Source organism: Coffea arabica, chromosome 6c (genome assembly GCF_036785885.1).
Source record: "Coffea arabica cultivar ET-39 chromosome 6c, Coffea Arabica ET-39 HiFi, whole genome shotgun sequence".
Classification (NCBI taxonomy): Eukaryota; Viridiplantae; Streptophyta; class Magnoliopsida; order Gentianales; family Rubiaceae; genus Coffea; species Coffea arabica.
The window spans coordinates 966,758-982,206 of record NC_092320.1 but is presented as its reverse complement, the minus strand read 5'-3'; the positions used below and the strand labels follow the sequence as shown (position 1 = coordinate 982,206).

The window sequence follows — 15,449 nt, the reverse complement described above, 5'->3', positions numbered from 1 at the left end:
CAAAAACATCTTCCAACTTGTGGCACATTCCTAGCAGTCGTCAACTCAAGAAAGTCAAAAAAAAGTTAGGCTTGCTTTGACTCTTATTATTATTAGTAATATTAATATATTTTTCATTCTTCTTGTGGTTATGATTTGAGAATGTGTGGTTTTCTTGTAAAGTTTTGCCCTCATCTTTTATGTTGTGCTTACCGTGTGACTTGAAGGCTTTGATTTGACTACCGTGTTTGGTTTCGTTCTGGTTTGGTTGGTTTTTGTCTGAAAATGTCTGATGTTTTGATTTAGCGTATCTCTTTTGTTTTTCCTGTTTTTAAGTTCAATCTGATATTCAATTGAGAATTCTGAGAAAATTAAAGGAAATTTGTCTGAAGAATTATATGCTATGAGAAAATAGGCATCACCACTCAAGTGAACACATGATTGGAGTTCAGAAGAAGATTGGGCATAAGGGAGCTCAAGAACATAGATTATTGTAATCTGCTTATTAACACTTTACTAGGGAGAAAAGCCCGCACGACGCGCGAGGGTTTAGTGCCTATAATTAAAGATGATTAATAATTATTATTTGGTATTTTGTAGTATAAGAATTGAAGTATGACAATTTTAATATATGATATTAAACAGAAAAATCATAAGTTACATATTATACCCTTATGGGTTGCTCGATTGGGAAGCCGATGGAAATTATGTGGTGGTGCCGCCGCGCTAAACTCCTTGATTGGAACCGAAATATAAGTTTAAGAATTAAATTGGCTATAAATAATGTATAGGGACTAAATTGATAGGAAAAAAAAGTTTATGGACTAAATTGGCGATTTTCCCACGCAAATAATTCTACTAAACTGGGCATCTACGTCTTTTTACCCGCCACGCTCGGCATCTACGTCTTTCTACCACTGGTGGCATTAAAAGGGGGTTGTTCTCTTCCGGTAAATCTCCGAAGCTTTTCCCATTTTCCCATTTTCCAAGGGGCCGTTCTTCTTTCGAATTCTTGCAAGGGAAGGAGGACAGCTGTTACTCTTGTTTGGGCAAAAGGCTATTGCTGGTATCGTATTTTCAAGAATTCCGGGAACACTACCACCACCACATTTTCCTCCGCATTCCCCACCACTTTCCTTTTCGGTACGTATCTACATCACCGCTTTTTACCTCTCTATTTCTTTAAATCAATCCTTGAAACTTTTTCGAACTCCTTGATCTTTTTTTCTTTTTTCTTTTTTTTTTGGCTTTGCTTTTCCTATTCCAATGAATATAAGGCGTATAGGGGATCCATCATCCGTGTTATGCTACGATTGAAACAATCAACAGACTCTACTACTTCTCTGCATCAAAGCGACAATAACAAAGAAAGAGGTCGCCTTTCAGAAATTCATTTCCTTGAATTTTGACTCTTCAATTTCTTGAATTGGATTTTAACTGTTTAATCAAGTTAACCCAAGCAGTGCATCCAGAAACTTAAAGGACGAGGACCTTCTTTCTCTATCTTCATAATTTTATAGCCACCTCTCTGCATTCTCCAGGGAAAAAAATTATAGACTACTGCTTATATAGACTTAGCTGTTTAGACTCTGTAGCCTGCTTTCCAGATCAGCTTGAAGCAACTAAAAAGCTGCCTTTTTTTTTTTGGAATTTTTAGACATCTTTGATCTTGTTGTCCTCGATGGAAGACGACAAGAAGAAAAAGAAGAACAAGAAAAGAAAGAATAAGCAGAATAAAACAACGGCAGATTCCGCTCCAGGTGATGCTCCTGGAGCATTTTCCGTTTCTCCTTCTGCTCAACACATTCCTGTTACTGAATCTGCCAAGATTAGTTCAGCTCTGGTTGACAACCCAGATGCTCAAGAAGATGATACTGCATCTGGAATGACTTTGAACCCACATGGTGTATGTCTCATTTCAATCACCCTCGTACTCCGCTTGCTGCTTTCTCTGTAGAAGTTACATTTTCATGTGTTGTATTTTCATAATAATCAAGTCTTATTTGCTTGTTAATGCTGTCAACTTCTTCTTTTGACTTGCCCTTTTTCGATTCTGTTATTTTTCATTTCTGAATGCTGGCTGCTGTATCTCATTGCACTGTGCAATTTTACTACTCACTCTAATCTAGGATTCGGCTTTTAAATTATTTTGCAATTCATTACTTATTTTGCTTGTCCTTTGGGTGTGACATTGCAAACTGGTCGTTGTCAGTGGAGCAAACTCGTGTAGCTTTTCCGAATTGAATATGTTATGATGATAGTGTTGTGTTTTGCTACATTTGATAACTCAGTAATATCTGGTCTTTTACAGGTTATCTTTGAAGAGAAAATTCAAATATTACTACAAGAAAAAAATGCAATCTTACAAAAAGAGGTAAACATAAATAATTCATTAGACACAGAGAGGTATTTCAATGCCAAATCTGTTTATATGTGTGTAATCTACAATTAAACGGATGGAGTTATGTTTCTTCTTGGGTGTTAGATTGGATATTCATTTATCTTTTCCAAATGTAATCTACTGGTGTCTGTGGGTTATGCAGGCTACCCTGCTGGAGAAAATTGAAGAATTGCAAAACGAGAAGGCTGTACACGTGCAGAGAGAGGTAATGCAAGCTATTCTTATTGAGGAATGGAAACTTAGTGTTGGTATTTAAGTCTCTTATTGTTCCTTTTTTTTTGGATTTTTTTCTTTTCTTACATGTATTAATGTATGATAACGATTTGATTCTTTGCAGGCTAGTCTTGAAGAGCAAATTTTACAGTTACAAAAAGAAAAAGATGCTTTCATGCTAAAAGTGGTAAGAAAAGCTGGTAGAGTTGGGTGATTCATGGTTATTGCAATACTGGAGCTAATTTATTTTAAAGAATATTTTTTAGTATACCGCATTTCGTCTAGCTAATTGCTGACTCTCTGGTTATTGGTTGACAAATCTATCACAGGATGCTTTAGGACAAAAAATTCAACAAATGCAGATGGAAAAGGATGCTCACATGCAGAAAGAGGTAATTGAAGACTTTAAGATTGAGTTTTGTGGATGCGTGTTTTTCTCATATGCCAGTGCTCATTGTATAAGCATATTTTGTTTTTTCATATGGCTAAAGAGATATACTCTTATCTAATAGTGTATCCACTTGATGTTCCTCAGAGTGCTTTGGAGGCTGAAGTAGGACACCTGACAAGTGAGAAGGAATCTTGGTATCACAAAGAGGTAAAGAAGGGTTATAATCTTTGAACATTTGGACTCCAATGCTACTTTTCTTGTCTTCTGTGTTCTCTGTATTTTACATATTGGTTAGGTGAGTCTAGTTCTCAGCATTCAGGCAGGTTGACAGTATAACTAGTCATAGCATTCTCAAGAATAAAATTATTTTTGGGAATCAGGATTTCTCTGTTTTACCTTAAAACTATGGTTGTGATGTCATTCCTAGTTTCTCTCAGGCTCACTTTGAAGAGAAAATTAACCACCTTATGGTTGAAGCTGCAACATTGAGCTCAAAAAAGGTAATTGGCTTTGCAATTCACACTTACCCTCCTCATTGCTTGTCCAAAATAGTCTTTTGCTAGGCTGTATTTGAATTTTTTTAAAAAGCTTATGTTGCTTCTTGTTACTTCAAAAGTACTTCTGTCGTTTATTATAATAGATAAATTTGTAATCAATGACAGGTAAGCCTAGAGGAATTTGTAAAACAAATGGAGGAAGAGCGAGATTCATGGATATTGCAGGAGGTAATAGATACTTGCATCTGCATGCGTGGGCTTGTATATATTAATGGTACACTTTTAGAATTCTCTGCTCTTCCTTCCCTTTCCACTTTAATTTTGCATTGCTATTTCTGATTTGCCTTTCTTTTCATTCTCTTTTGTTTTTTGCTATAATAGTTAAGCCTTTCCTCTTTGCTTTGATGTTCTTAGATCCTAAATTCATGTATTTGACTTGCATTTGGCTCTAGTGGTGGTAAAAACTCTTATTATACAACTTGTTATTTCTTTATTTGGTATAGTTGTCAAATAAGAACATGAGAACTCATTTTTATTCTCACTTCTGCAGTGTTGGTTCCAAATGTCACAATGAAATCATTGTTTTTTAATCCAATTGATTTTCTTATTTTTGTTTCCTGTTCCATATTCGTTTTCCTGATTGTCTAATGCCTCGGAGTGGGGAGGGATGTGGGTAGTTTGCTTAGCTTTGGATCTAATTTTTGTTTTTCCCTTAACAGAATTCATCCAAGGAAGTAATTGCCAAGCTAAATGGTGATAACACGCGACTAAAATCTCAGGTATAGTGTTCCATAACATTGCTTTAGTTGATGTTTTTGTTTCCTCTCCAGTTCCTCTTTCCTTCATCATACTGAAAGAGTGCAGGTGAAAGCATGGAGGGAGTGTACTAATTTCTATTCCTCTCCTTTTCCTAACTTCCTATCCCTAATTGCCAACCAATGTCTGCCCATGCAAAATTTCTTTTTCCTGTTAGACCTCTTTTATGGACCGTAGCATGGTTTATTCATAAGTTAGAGAATGGTTTCTGTTAAGATTAAAATCAATCTAGAGAAGCAAAAAAAAAAAAAGGGAAAAAAACCTGGACCTTTTATATTTAACTTTAGTGGCAGTTGCAGGAGACAGATCATGTTTATTTCTCTTTCTAAAATTTTCAGTAATACATTAAATTTCCTTGTGTTCTTTATGGTAGTGTAACTGCACGATAGTATATGTAGCATGCCATTTGTGCAGATGATGTATTAGAATATAATTCTGTTCCTAGATTCGTCAGTTTCCTCTTTTGGACTGTCCAAATTATTTATTACGTTGAATACTACACCATAATAGTTAGTCACGTTTCTTAAGATGACTGTTATTTTGATATTGACTACATATTTCACTTGAGCTTGAGGATATTTTTCCAAGTAAAAGCAAATCAAGTTGTAGATGATATACTTATTTTTCTCCGGTGGATGGTTGGTGCCTCAATGCTGAACAAATGTTGAAATAGCATGGAGGTGTTTGGTGCTGTAAAGCACGGATATTAAGATCTTGCATTTAGATGGCTAGAGTAGGTGAGCTATGAGTGACAACGTCAATGGAAGTCTTCTCTCAAGGCTTGCTCTCTCTCGCTTAAAATACCCTGTTGTCAGTTATCCCGCCATCCAACTTTCTCACTTAAAGAGGCATAATTCTGAGATTTCCTTTTTCGTTTATCTTTCCTGTTATTGCCCTTGAGATGTGAATGACACAATGTTGTGCACATATTTTCATGTTGCATGATCCTGTATAGGGGAGAATGTTTGTATTTATTCTGATATAGATATTAAAATCAAAGCTTGACAGGTGATGGAGTTGGAAGAATTAAGGAATGGTCTGTTACAAGAAAACCATCTGTTGACGGAAAATATATCCGGTCTGCAGTCACAGATTCTGAGTTTAGACCGAACTGCCATTGTTTCTCAGTCATCTAGTGATAGCAAAATGGTTAGTTTCCTATAATCTGGTTACATGGATGGTTATTATCATGGATGACTTGTTATTACAATGTGCAAGAAAGAATTACAGGGATATGGGTCAAGTGAATGTAGCTATTGTCTTATGTGATCAGATTAGTGAGATTTTCTTGCCTCACTCCTTTTAATGATGATTTTCCATTGCCAGAGTAATTCTTGTTTCTCGTGTCTCTTTATTAAAATTTTGGTCAGATTAATGAATGGAACTGTTGTGTGGCAGTAAAAGTTAAACAGTGTTTAACCATCTTTGTGGTGTTCATAACATTTGGGTTTGTGGTTTTGATATACTGTCTCAGATGAATGAGTTGTACGTTGAAATTGATCGCAATGGTCTGCAACAAGAAGTACCTTCAGCTGAAATGCCAACAACAGTTCATCTTGCTGATAGTACAGCTGTTGGGCCGCATCTGATGGTTGGAGCTATTGAAGCACAAGAAAGTTGTCCTGCTAACGATTCAATGGACGAAGCCAATGCCAAGATGCTCGTGCCTGATAATGAAGTGCAGTCGCCAGAAAATAACGTCAACAATGATGCGAGGGGCGAAGGAGAGTATTTGGATGACAAAAAAGATATGCTAGTTACGGAATCCTCTGAAATGACCAATTCAGATGAAATTGTGCAAATTCCATTGGATGAGAATGAAAACAAAAAGACAGATGTGGAGGCTACCAGTAATGCTGAAAAGACTGTAGTACCGCTCTCAGATGCTCCACTGATCGGTGCTCCATTCCGTTTAATTTCTTTTGTCGCTAGATATGTTAGTGGTGCTGATCTGGTGGAGAAGAACTCTGTAAATTAGATTTTGTAAGCGTCACTTGATGGGAAGTAGAAATACGAGGGAAGTTATTAAGGGCGGAGGGGGCGGGGGGGACTAACCGTAGTTGTCGCGAGTAACAAATTGGTCACTCATTGGTTGGGATGGAAAAGTGCTCAATCATTTCTTGAGAGCAAATTGATTGTGTTTTTTTTTTTTCCTTTCCAACCTCTGAAAAGAAGATAGGAAGAGATATCTTGAGGGGAAATTTTCTAGATTGTATTCTCGAATTCAGAACACCTTGTTTGGTTATAGATAGTAGTGATGGACATACTTTGATGTAACCAGGGTTCTTCCCTTCCGTTGGGATGTTATTGAAGAACATTTTGAAATCAGAGTTTGACAATAGTAACATGTTTCATGAGAAAGATGTACACATTTCTGATTGCTTGCGCGGCTGTCGAACCAATTCAAGAAGCGGAAGGAAAAATAATCCCCCATCAGAGATCAAACAGAAAGAAGAATGGGGGTCTTCGCAGACAACTTAATAGTTACTTAGAATGGGAACATTCTTATTAGTAGTAAGTGCCACAGCAGGTTCTCCAGGTCTCCTCGTCAATCGGCGGATGTAGGCCTGTTCCCGGGATCGGGTTGCCGTATTTCCTGGATCATTCTCACAACTTGCTCCATATTGGGTCTCATGTCGGGTGTCCTGGCTACACAGGCCATTGCGATCTGCAGCATCTGCACCATTTCGTCTTCAATATCCGGATTCTTGACAAGCTGAGCGTCAAACACCTCCGCCGTCCATTCTTCTCTAGCAACAGATTGCACCCACCTCGGTAGGTCTACTACCCCATCCTGCCCCTGCCCCTGCCCTGCTGGTTGGACAACGGGTGCTTTCCCCGTTAGCAATTCGAGCAGGACCACACCGAAGCTGTAAACGTCGGACATCTGAGTGTATTTCCTCGTCTCGCTCACTTCAGGTGCTCTGTATCCGGAACTTCTACGAGGTAAACCCACGATTGGGGTAACACCGAAATCAGAGGCGCACCCACTCAGGTCTTGGGTGAGCAGGACATTGGAGGACTTGATATTTCCGTGACTCAATTTCCGACCGGCAACACAATGGATGTGGGCAATGCCCCTGGCGGCTCCAAGCGAAATCTTTACTCTGGATTTCCAATCCAGCCTTCTCCTTCCATCGGGCTCCCTATTTCCTGCATACATATGTCCACGCACATTAAAAAAACGAGAATGAATTTATTTCACAAATAGATGGGACTCTCGACTCGAAAGCATAAACAAAAGCCTCGTTATATACCATCAGTTGTTATATAGACACTAATAGATGATGATAACAGCTGCCAAAAAAAAAAGGGGGGGGGGGTGAGGTTACAGTATATATATATATCATTGGCTATATACGAACGATTACCATGCAATAATGTGGACAGGCTGCCCGAGGGGACGAAATCGTAGACGAGGAGTTTCTCATCTTTGGAATAGTAATAAGCACGAAGGGAGACAACATTGGGGTGGTGATGGTGATTGACCCTCCAAACATTGTCCATGTGTTGTTCAAATTCCCTTCTTCCCACCACCGCCGCCACTTCTTTGAGCCGCTTCACGGCAACGGTAGTTCCATCCTCCAAGGTCGCCTTATAGGTTTTCCCGGAAGCTCCCTTTCCCAGTACTTCAGCTGACGCTCTCAAGAGGTCTTCCAGATCAAAATTGCCTTCTCCTTGCAAGAAAACCAATTTGTTCTTTTCGGCCTCGCCGCTCCTAGACAAGTAGCCTTCCCCCTCCTCCTTAAGCTGCTTCGCCTCATGGATTTTTCCTCCTCCTCCTCCTCCTCCGCGGAAGGGATTAACTCTCACCAGTACTGCACTAGCACTTGTTTCTGAATCTCTTTTCTTGTTATTCATGCAGCATTGGAACACTATTACTAGGACCAGGAGAATCAGGAATGCACAAGCTCCGAGTGCAATGGGAACAATTGCACCAGTACTTAACTTTGACTTATTATGCTTTTGAGAAGAAGCTGGTGGTGGTGGGGGCGGTGAGGATGGCAAAGGAGACTGTGCGAAAGAAGAATGAGGAGGAGGAGGAGCAAGAGAAGGAGAAGGTGATGGTACGGCGGAAGAAGGAGGTATCGATGGTGAAACTGGAGCACGACACTGCTGGTTGAGGGGCCTTCCGCAGAGTAAGGAGTTTCCCAGGAATGAGGAAGCGGGGAAGCGCTGCAGAGAAGGTGGGATGGAACCGGTCAAGTTGTTGAAGCTGAGGTTTAAGTGGACGAGGGCCGGTAGCTGGCCGAGTTGATCAGGTATAGGTCCTGTGAGCAAGTTGTTTTGGAGATTCAATCCAGCGAGAAAGGTCAAATTGGTGAAGAGTTGATCGGGGATGTTGCCGGGGAAGGAATTGAAGGAGAGATCGAGAAAGGTGAGTTGAGGAGAGAGAGAGATGGAGGAGGATGGGGTTGGAAGATCCCAGCCAGAGAAGTTGTTGCGTTGGAGGTAGAGGTAGCGGAGGGAAGGAAGAGAGAGGATATCATAGGGAAGAGCCCCGGAGAGGCGATTGGATCTAAGGCTGAGGGAGGCCAGGGCATCGAGCCTCCCTAAGGTATTGCGGGGGATAGGACCATCAAACCCGAAGCCCGGAAGCCGAAGCTCAAGGACACGAGTGGCGTTGGCGGTGCAGGTGACGCCAGCCCAAGACCTGCAGGCTGATGATGATGAAGGTTGAGCATTCCAGTCGAGTTTCCTGGCACGGGGATGAGGAACTGCAGAAGCGAAGTCGAGAAGGGCTTGTTTGTCTGAACTTAGATCAGCGGCAGCGACGACAGTAGTATGTTTTGGGAATAGCACATGAAGCAGCAGCTGCGCCAATATGATCCCCCCATATTGATATCGCGGCCTCAACATGCTACTAGCTACTACAGTGAGTGAATTGAAGCTCCCCACAACACCACTCGGCCATGCATCACTGCGCAGGACAGTAGCTAATTTCTTGATTCATTTGATCAATAGTAGCAGCAGAAGTGACGTGAGTGGATATGTGTGTACCTTTTCTTTGGTTTGGGAAAAGATGCATGCACGAGTGCATGGAGGTCTCTTATGCAGAGGTTGATATCATATAGGTTGCTAGCACCTTTTTTTTGTTTTTGTTTTTGTTTGATGCATGAAAGGAATAATAATGACAAGAAGGTTTCATTTCTGGGGGGGTTGAAGTCGAATGTATATATGTACGTTGTCTCCATCTTGAATGTATAGATGTGGAACAGTGGATGTGGATGTAAAAAATACTTAAAACACTTTTGGTGACCTTTCCTTGTACCCTTTTCTGTCTTGAGTTGACTACTCTTATCTTCTCCCAATCATTTTGCCATCGTTTTCCTCTCTAACACACCCTCCCTCCTGCTTGTCTTTTTCTATTTTACTCTTTCATTCTTCTTCTTCTTCTTCTTGGGCCCGCTCACATTTAACTGCTATTGGTAACCTAAGTCTACTACTATTTAGAGGAGGAGGAGGAGGAGTAATTAATTGTTCAGCTTCTCCGTCAAGCAAACAAACGGCAGCTGTCTTTTTTTCGGTCAAGGAGTTTGTTTACGAGAGATCGCTCTTATCACCATGGCATCACTACGGCTTTTTCTGGTACACTACTACTACTGCTACTAGTCTACTGCTACGTGAATTATAAATGTTTATCACCCAACACAAGTAATCTTATTTGGCAGTTGGATTTCTGTTCAAGTAATCCTACTCCTTTTACTCCCTTCCTACGCATGCATTCGCTAAGGTATTCCATTGGTAAGTACACCTGCTCCTACACACACATATATATTCATTAAAAAAAAAAAAAAAAAAGAAGAAGCTTCCATCGGCGCATGGGTCGAAACACAAATTGCCCTTTTTTTCTTTGTCAAGTTGTGAAAGATACGCATTGCTTTGACCACAACATTGTGCTGCTGAGGCCGATTTGGGCTCCTCCCGACAAGTTGCAATTCATACGTTACCGCTACTACTCTATCTATTATCGTTCCTCGGCCAGCTTCTTACAAGGTTGACTACCCTGGAATGAGTCCACAAACAAGTAGCCAACCAGACCTGCATTCTGACAACCACCGACTGAAGCAAATATTGCACTACGCGCTCCGAGAATAAACTTCTCCTCTCCTCTCCTCCCAAACAAACAAACCAAAAAAAGAATAAAATTCTCAACCACTTTTAGGTTTTAAGTGTCGCAAGGAACTCGTGAAATCCGCAGGTGGCGTCAATCGCTGAAGCAAGCCAGCCAGCCAAATGCGCATGAAGGAGAATATATTTGTTGGCAAACAACCAACCAATAGAATGATAAATTGGCACTTCTAAGCAGCAGTTTATTCAACACATTTTCTTCTCTCTCTCAACCTTTATATTACCAAATAATGCAAGGGGGAAAAAAAAAAAATCACTGCCACACGGAAATGCACTTCATGCAGGTAAGGTTACAAGGGGTCAAACGGCTCCGGTAGAGGTTCAAATCCACTGTCAAAAATGGCTCCTTGCTCGGATTTATCGTCTAAACTATGCAACCAATTAGTGTTCTTTAAATCCTCTTTAAGTAGGAGGGTGTCATACCGGGAACTCTCATACATGTCAACAACTGTCAGTTTTGCCGGATATTGAGACTTGTCTTCCTCATTTCCGTTTTCTAAATACCTACCGGCATGATAATTCCCATGTTCTGTACTATCCCCATTATGGAAGATCGGGGCATCTCCATTGCCTGAAGCTTGTTTAATCACAGTCGGACCGAGTTGGCCTTTGGTACTGCTGGATCGTATACTTTGTGGGAAGAGGGTCGAACCTGAGAGAGCACGATTTCCACTGGTCCCGTTTCGTATGTCCTGAAAGAGAGTATAAACAAATAACCATTAACAAACCATAAATTTATTCTTTCTAACCACATTCTGAAAAATAAATTGTTTATGCTAGGTCCCACCGACCTTTTCTTAGCGCCACCCAGAAGGCTGAACAAGGATCCCTCCGCATCAATGAACCAGTAGTGTCACTCTAGCATGCTTAGTTTTCTCTTCACGGAAATTATTTTTAGAAACCTCTTTGTTATGATGTTACTTTCTTTTTATCCATAATGATTTTTATCCCTCCACACTTCTATGGATGTGTCACTTTCTTTGTTATTTTCCTGGTAGGTATGGGTGTCTAGAGGGTTGGACAATATTCACTCTTTTAGCTTTTTCACCGTTCAATAACAGCAAATAGCAGGAGAACTTAAACCTACATGTAAGGAGATATGCATTCGAGGTCTACATGCAAGTTCCCCTATGTATTCCTCAATAAAGATGATACATGAACAGGCACATCTAGGAAAACATGGGGATGGATTCTTCAGTGAAAGATAGTCGTTAATCAAAGCAACACTGTAGTGAATAACAGAGGAAGCGAGAAGCAGTCCTAATAATAATAAACTGTATTTATGATTTAGATGAAAGCCAGAGTTTCCAGACGCCATAATCATCCAAAAAAAAAAAAAGCTGCTCACGAAACAAGATTGTTTATAAGGCAAGTCCATGTCCATTTAGTTGAGGAAGACATAAAGAACTATATGTTGTTTTCACACGAGAAAATGCCATACTTACCATATGTCTAATAGCCATATCCAGAGATTTTTTTGAGATTGTCCGCCCAAACCCAGTGCTCTCTGTGGATGTCTTTGCAGGCTTCCGGGTTGGCAACTCAGATACATGTGGAGCTCTGTGAGACTCTGTGGTATGATTTGCTTGCCCATTGGCAAGCATTCTGCCCCTTGACAAAGGTTCTGGGACTCTTCCCCTGGTAACAACGGGTGATGACTGTCTCCTAGGCAAATTTGCAGCACCCGAATTCTCTACATTTCCTTTCAAGGTGACGGTAAAACCTGGCCTAGACCTACCAGCAGAGAGTGGCCTATCTGGCAAAGTTGTTCGTAGGTTTGGAGGTGTTTCAAGTGGAAAATCTGGGATAACTATTGGCTGTTGCGTGGGCCGAACACGGGGATTCGGGGAACTAGGGCGTGATGTGGAAGATACAGTCCGGCCACTCTGAAGAGAACGTCCAACCAAATTTGAAGATCCAGATGCAGCTGACAAAGAAGGTGCAGGATTCCGGCGAGTAGGTGTGGATGGCCGAGATGTAGAACGAGCAGCAGGAGAGCTCAAATTCACAGGTATTTGTGGCCTAGAAGTTGGAGTCGAAGGTCTAGAATTCTGGGATGGCCTCACTTTGTCTGCAGAAGCAACAGTGGGTGCTGGATGGGCTTTAGAAGGAGTTGACGATCTTGACAGTGTCGGGCGGGAAGATGGGGTCGAGGGTCTTGCTGTAGATGATGATCGGCTACTAGGAGTTGAAGGTCTAATATAGGACGAGACTGACGCAGAGCTTGTGTTGAGAATAGAGCTCGATTTATTTGAGTATGTGCTGTATTGGGAGGTACAAATGGACGAACGAGTCACAGAGCTACTTCTTGCGGGTCTTGAACGATTGTCTTTCTCTGATGATTGAGAAACTGAAAGCTGAAACCAACGAATTTTTCATCCATTTAAATTCAACAAGATGCACTATTAAAATTGAAACCTTCACCCTGAGGAAAAGGACTTCCGGGAGTAACAAGGAGATTGGCAAGACGAGTGACAAGTTTAATAAGAGAGGACCTAAACCTCTTAAGAGGCTTAAAGCAGTAAGCCTACTCTTGCAACGCAAAACAATGAAACAAATGTGCAAGGGAGAGTGAACCGCACCCACAAGCAATTTCAACTGTTTAATATTTTTACCAGACATACGGACAAAAAGGCTTTATCATTTTAAGCCAATGATACAATACATATCATGTGAGAATGCATTTTTACCAATTGATTGATATGGCAGACCATGCAACTGTTGATCAGTATGGACAATATGCACTAGGTAAACTAGCTTAATTTCTCCAGACAGTAGCACAAAATCTTTCAGTAAGCCATGGAGACCGACTGTTCATACCACCATGGAGCAAGTTCAGTCATGAAGCATTCACATACACCAAAATATTACATTCAACAACTAGAGAGCAATGGAAAGATGAAACCTATGTGAAACGAAGAGAGGTTACCCTTGAAGCCTTGGTCGTGGAGCTAGATCTGGATAACAAGGTGGTTCTTGAAGCCATGGGGACAGTTTGAGATTCATTTCCATCTGATGTAGGAAAGAGAGGAGTTCCAGGAGGAGTAAGAAGCCTATGAAGAAGGAAGGGAAGGTCAATGCAGTCAGAAAATGTATAATCAGGTTCTTCAGTAAAATCCACTCTGCATTAGGCCACCTATAGTGACGAGTCCACAATGGAGGGAAATGCCTTGACAGTTTATGATGTTGATATAATGTTACCAAGTAACAAGGACCTCTGGCTAGCTTGATGCATTAAGCATGAAATGTTCATGTTGTAAACCAGAAATAGGTGGCACCAAAATGCAGACAAGCGGTCTAAAGAACAATTGTACAGGCAAATATGTATGGAGTAAAATGTAATAAAAAAAAACAGAAGAATTTGAAAGGTGAAGGGGGCGCGAAATGGGAAGAAGAAAAATCCTAGGGTAATGCAATACAATTTTCAAAACCTATGAATAGGCAAAAAAAAGGAACAAATAGTAACAGAGGATAAAATGTTGGAGAGGGGATTTAATAAAAATTGAATTAGATAAGATTAAGTAGAGAAATTTTATGTCAGTCAAGGCCAACTGCTTGGCAAGCTTAGTTTTTTTTTTTTTTTTTTCTATATAAATAAGAACATCTTCCACATTAAATACAATCCAAATAAACTTGTGGTTCCTTATTTGTCCAATTGGCAATACCACATTGGTCGAACCAACAAAAATAAAATTTCTCAGATTGAGTGAGTAGCTTTTAGTAGCAAGTAGCGCAGAGTTAACAACAGCAATAAGACGAATTTAATTAATACTGGCATTAGCACTAAACAGGAAAGAAAAAGCGGGGTTTGGTTTATCACCAATCGTAATCGTGCTTGCCTCCATCGGTAGATGAGAGTAGATCGTCCAATCCAGGCTTCGGGGTGGGTTTGGCAGGGGATCCAAGGGAGAGTCTTCCCAGTCTAACAGAAACTGCACAAGTATATATATGTATATGTGTGGTAATTCATATGCGAATAAAAGAAGGCATTCAGATTAGCTTTAATCAAAATTGAGAAACATGCAAGGGGTTTAGAGTAGACTAAATAGGAAAGATGGAAAGTGGAGGGGCGGAGATCTGATCGATCTGGGAGGCGGATGGGAGGAAAGTGAGGCGTCGTGATTGGGGAAATGTGAGTAGTAGCGTGAACTAATAAATTAAAACAGGGGTTAAATAAAGCGCACCAATCATACATCAGCCATCAATAATGATAACATATATGAAGAAAAAAAAAGAGTCCTTCGATAGCATAGACAGCTAGAAACTAAGAAGAAGAAGAAGAAGAAGAAAGCGGAATGAGGTGGTAGTAGGGTACCGTACCGTCGGACGAGTCATCGGAAGAGGCAAGGGAAATGCTGCGGCGAGATTTAGAGAAGAGATCGAGGTGGTTGTGGTCGTCAGGGGAGTCGTTGGCGTTGAGGCTGAGGCTGAGGCCACGGCGGTGGTGGTGAGAGGAGAGGCTGCGGCGGCCGCAGATGAGGGAGTCCTTCAAGCTCCGATTCATGGTAGTACTAATACTAATAGCGGTGGTGGCAATGGGTGATGGGAGAAGAAGAAGAATGGAGGGGCAATGGTGGTGGCGGAATGCCAAATGTATCGGGCATCTCCCCGAGGACGAAATACAGAGAAAAACAGAACAAAATAACTAAATGAATGGAAGCAAATGAAAGATGCATGTCATTACCATCTGGAGCTCCGCTAGAGAGAGAGAGAGTGTGTGTGTGTGTGTGTGTGTGAGAGAGAGATCCTGTAAAAAAAAAATTAAAAAATTAAAAATTTCTTTATTGTGAAATGTACGTCCATCATCGCAATCCCGCTCTCTCGATCTCCATTCATGATTCAACTCCCCAAACTCCTAACTCAACGACTCAGCGCTACACTACCGCTCCCCAACCTATTTGGATCATTGGAAACAGATTAGTATTATTTTTCAGAGAGAGACACCGCTCCCACCTCCCTCCCCCGACCAAACCCCAAAAAAAAAAAAAAAAAAAAAAAAAAAAATGAAAAGGTCCTGCGA

At 40.8% G+C, this 15,449-nt stretch overlaps 3 protein-coding genes across 5 annotated transcripts; 1 reads left to right on the top strand and 2 right to left on the bottom strand.

Annotated features, from left to right (window-relative positions):
* The first annotated feature begins 834 nt into the window (after positions 1-834).
* LOC113693664 (uncharacterized) lies at positions 835-6,636 on the top strand. 3 transcript variants are annotated; one of them, XM_072051786.1, is made up of 13 exons: positions 835-1,122; positions 1,265-1,353; positions 1,637-1,885; positions 2,291-2,353; positions 2,523-2,585; positions 2,718-2,780; positions 2,923-2,985; positions 3,129-3,191; positions 3,422-3,484; positions 3,647-3,709; positions 4,201-4,260; positions 5,306-5,446; positions 5,772-6,636. In XM_072051786.1, exons 3-13 carry the CDS (start codon positions 1,661-1,663, stop codon positions 6,273-6,275), a joined length of 1,371 nt encoding a protein of 456 aa, XP_071907887.1. In that variant the 5' UTR covers positions 835-1,122; positions 1,265-1,353; positions 1,637-1,660; the 3' UTR covers positions 6,276-6,636. The 3 variants fall into 3 exon arrangements, with proteins under 3 accessions (XP_071907887.1, XP_071907886.1, XP_027068058.2); XM_072051785.1 differs by having other exon boundaries at positions 1,257-1,353; XM_027212257.2 differs by lacking the exon at positions 1,265-1,353.
* On the bottom strand, positions 6,629-9,472 carry LOC113693663 (probable inactive receptor kinase At3g08680). Its single transcript, XM_027212256.2, has 2 exons — positions 7,669-9,472; positions 6,629-7,450 (listed from the first exon to the last, which is right to left on the bottom strand). The coding sequence occupies exons 1-2, from the start codon at positions 9,155-9,157 to the stop codon at positions 6,846-6,848; spliced, it is 2,094 nt and encodes a 697-aa protein (XP_027068057.2). The 5' UTR covers positions 9,158-9,472; the 3' UTR covers positions 6,629-6,845.
* Positions 9,473-10,535: 1,063 nt separating this feature from the next.
* LOC113692801 (uncharacterized) lies at positions 10,536-15,449 on the bottom strand. The gene is made up of 5 exons (XM_027211370.2): positions 14,750-15,449; positions 14,250-14,361; positions 13,359-13,482; positions 11,875-12,786; positions 10,536-11,121 (listed from the first exon to the last, which is right to left on the bottom strand). The coding sequence occupies exons 1-5, from the start codon at positions 14,931-14,933 to the stop codon at positions 10,720-10,722; spliced, it is 1,734 nt and encodes a 577-aa protein (XP_027067171.1). The 5' UTR covers positions 14,934-15,449; the 3' UTR covers positions 10,536-10,719.

Excerpts from the sequence above, each read along its gene's own strand:
- LOC113693664 (XM_027212257.2), top strand. The coding sequence starts at position 1,661 with ATGGAAGACGACAAGAAGAAAAAGAAGAACAAGAAAAGAAAGAATAAG. Across the intron at positions 3,710-4,200 it reads ATTCATGGATATTGCAGGAG|AATTCATCCAAGGAAGTAAT; the intron begins GTAATAGATACT and ends TTCCCTTAACAG. Across the intron at positions 4,261-5,305 it reads ACACGCGACTAAAATCTCAG|GTGATGGAGTTGGAAGAATT; the intron begins GTATAGTGTTCC and ends AAAGCTTGACAG.
- LOC113693663 (XM_027212256.2), bottom strand. The coding sequence starts at position 9,157 with ATGTTGAGGCCGCGATATCAATATGGGGGGATCATATTGGCGCAGCTG. Across the intron at positions 7,451-7,668 it reads CCTGTCCACATTATTGCATG|GAAATAGGGAGCCCGATGGA; the intron begins GTAATCGTTCGT and ends ATATGTATGCAG.
- LOC113692801 (XM_027211370.2), bottom strand. The coding sequence starts at position 14,933 with ATGAATCGGAGCTTGAAGGACTCCCTCATCTGCGGCCGCCGCAGCCTC. Across the intron at positions 14,362-14,749 it reads TTCCGATGACTCGTCCGACG|TTTCTGTTAGACTGGGAAGA; the intron begins GTACGGTACCCT and ends ATACTTGTGCAG. Across the intron at positions 13,483-14,249 it reads GGCAAGCACGATTACGATTG|GCTTCTTACTCCTCCTGGAA; the intron begins GTGATAAACCAA and ends CCTTCTTCATAG.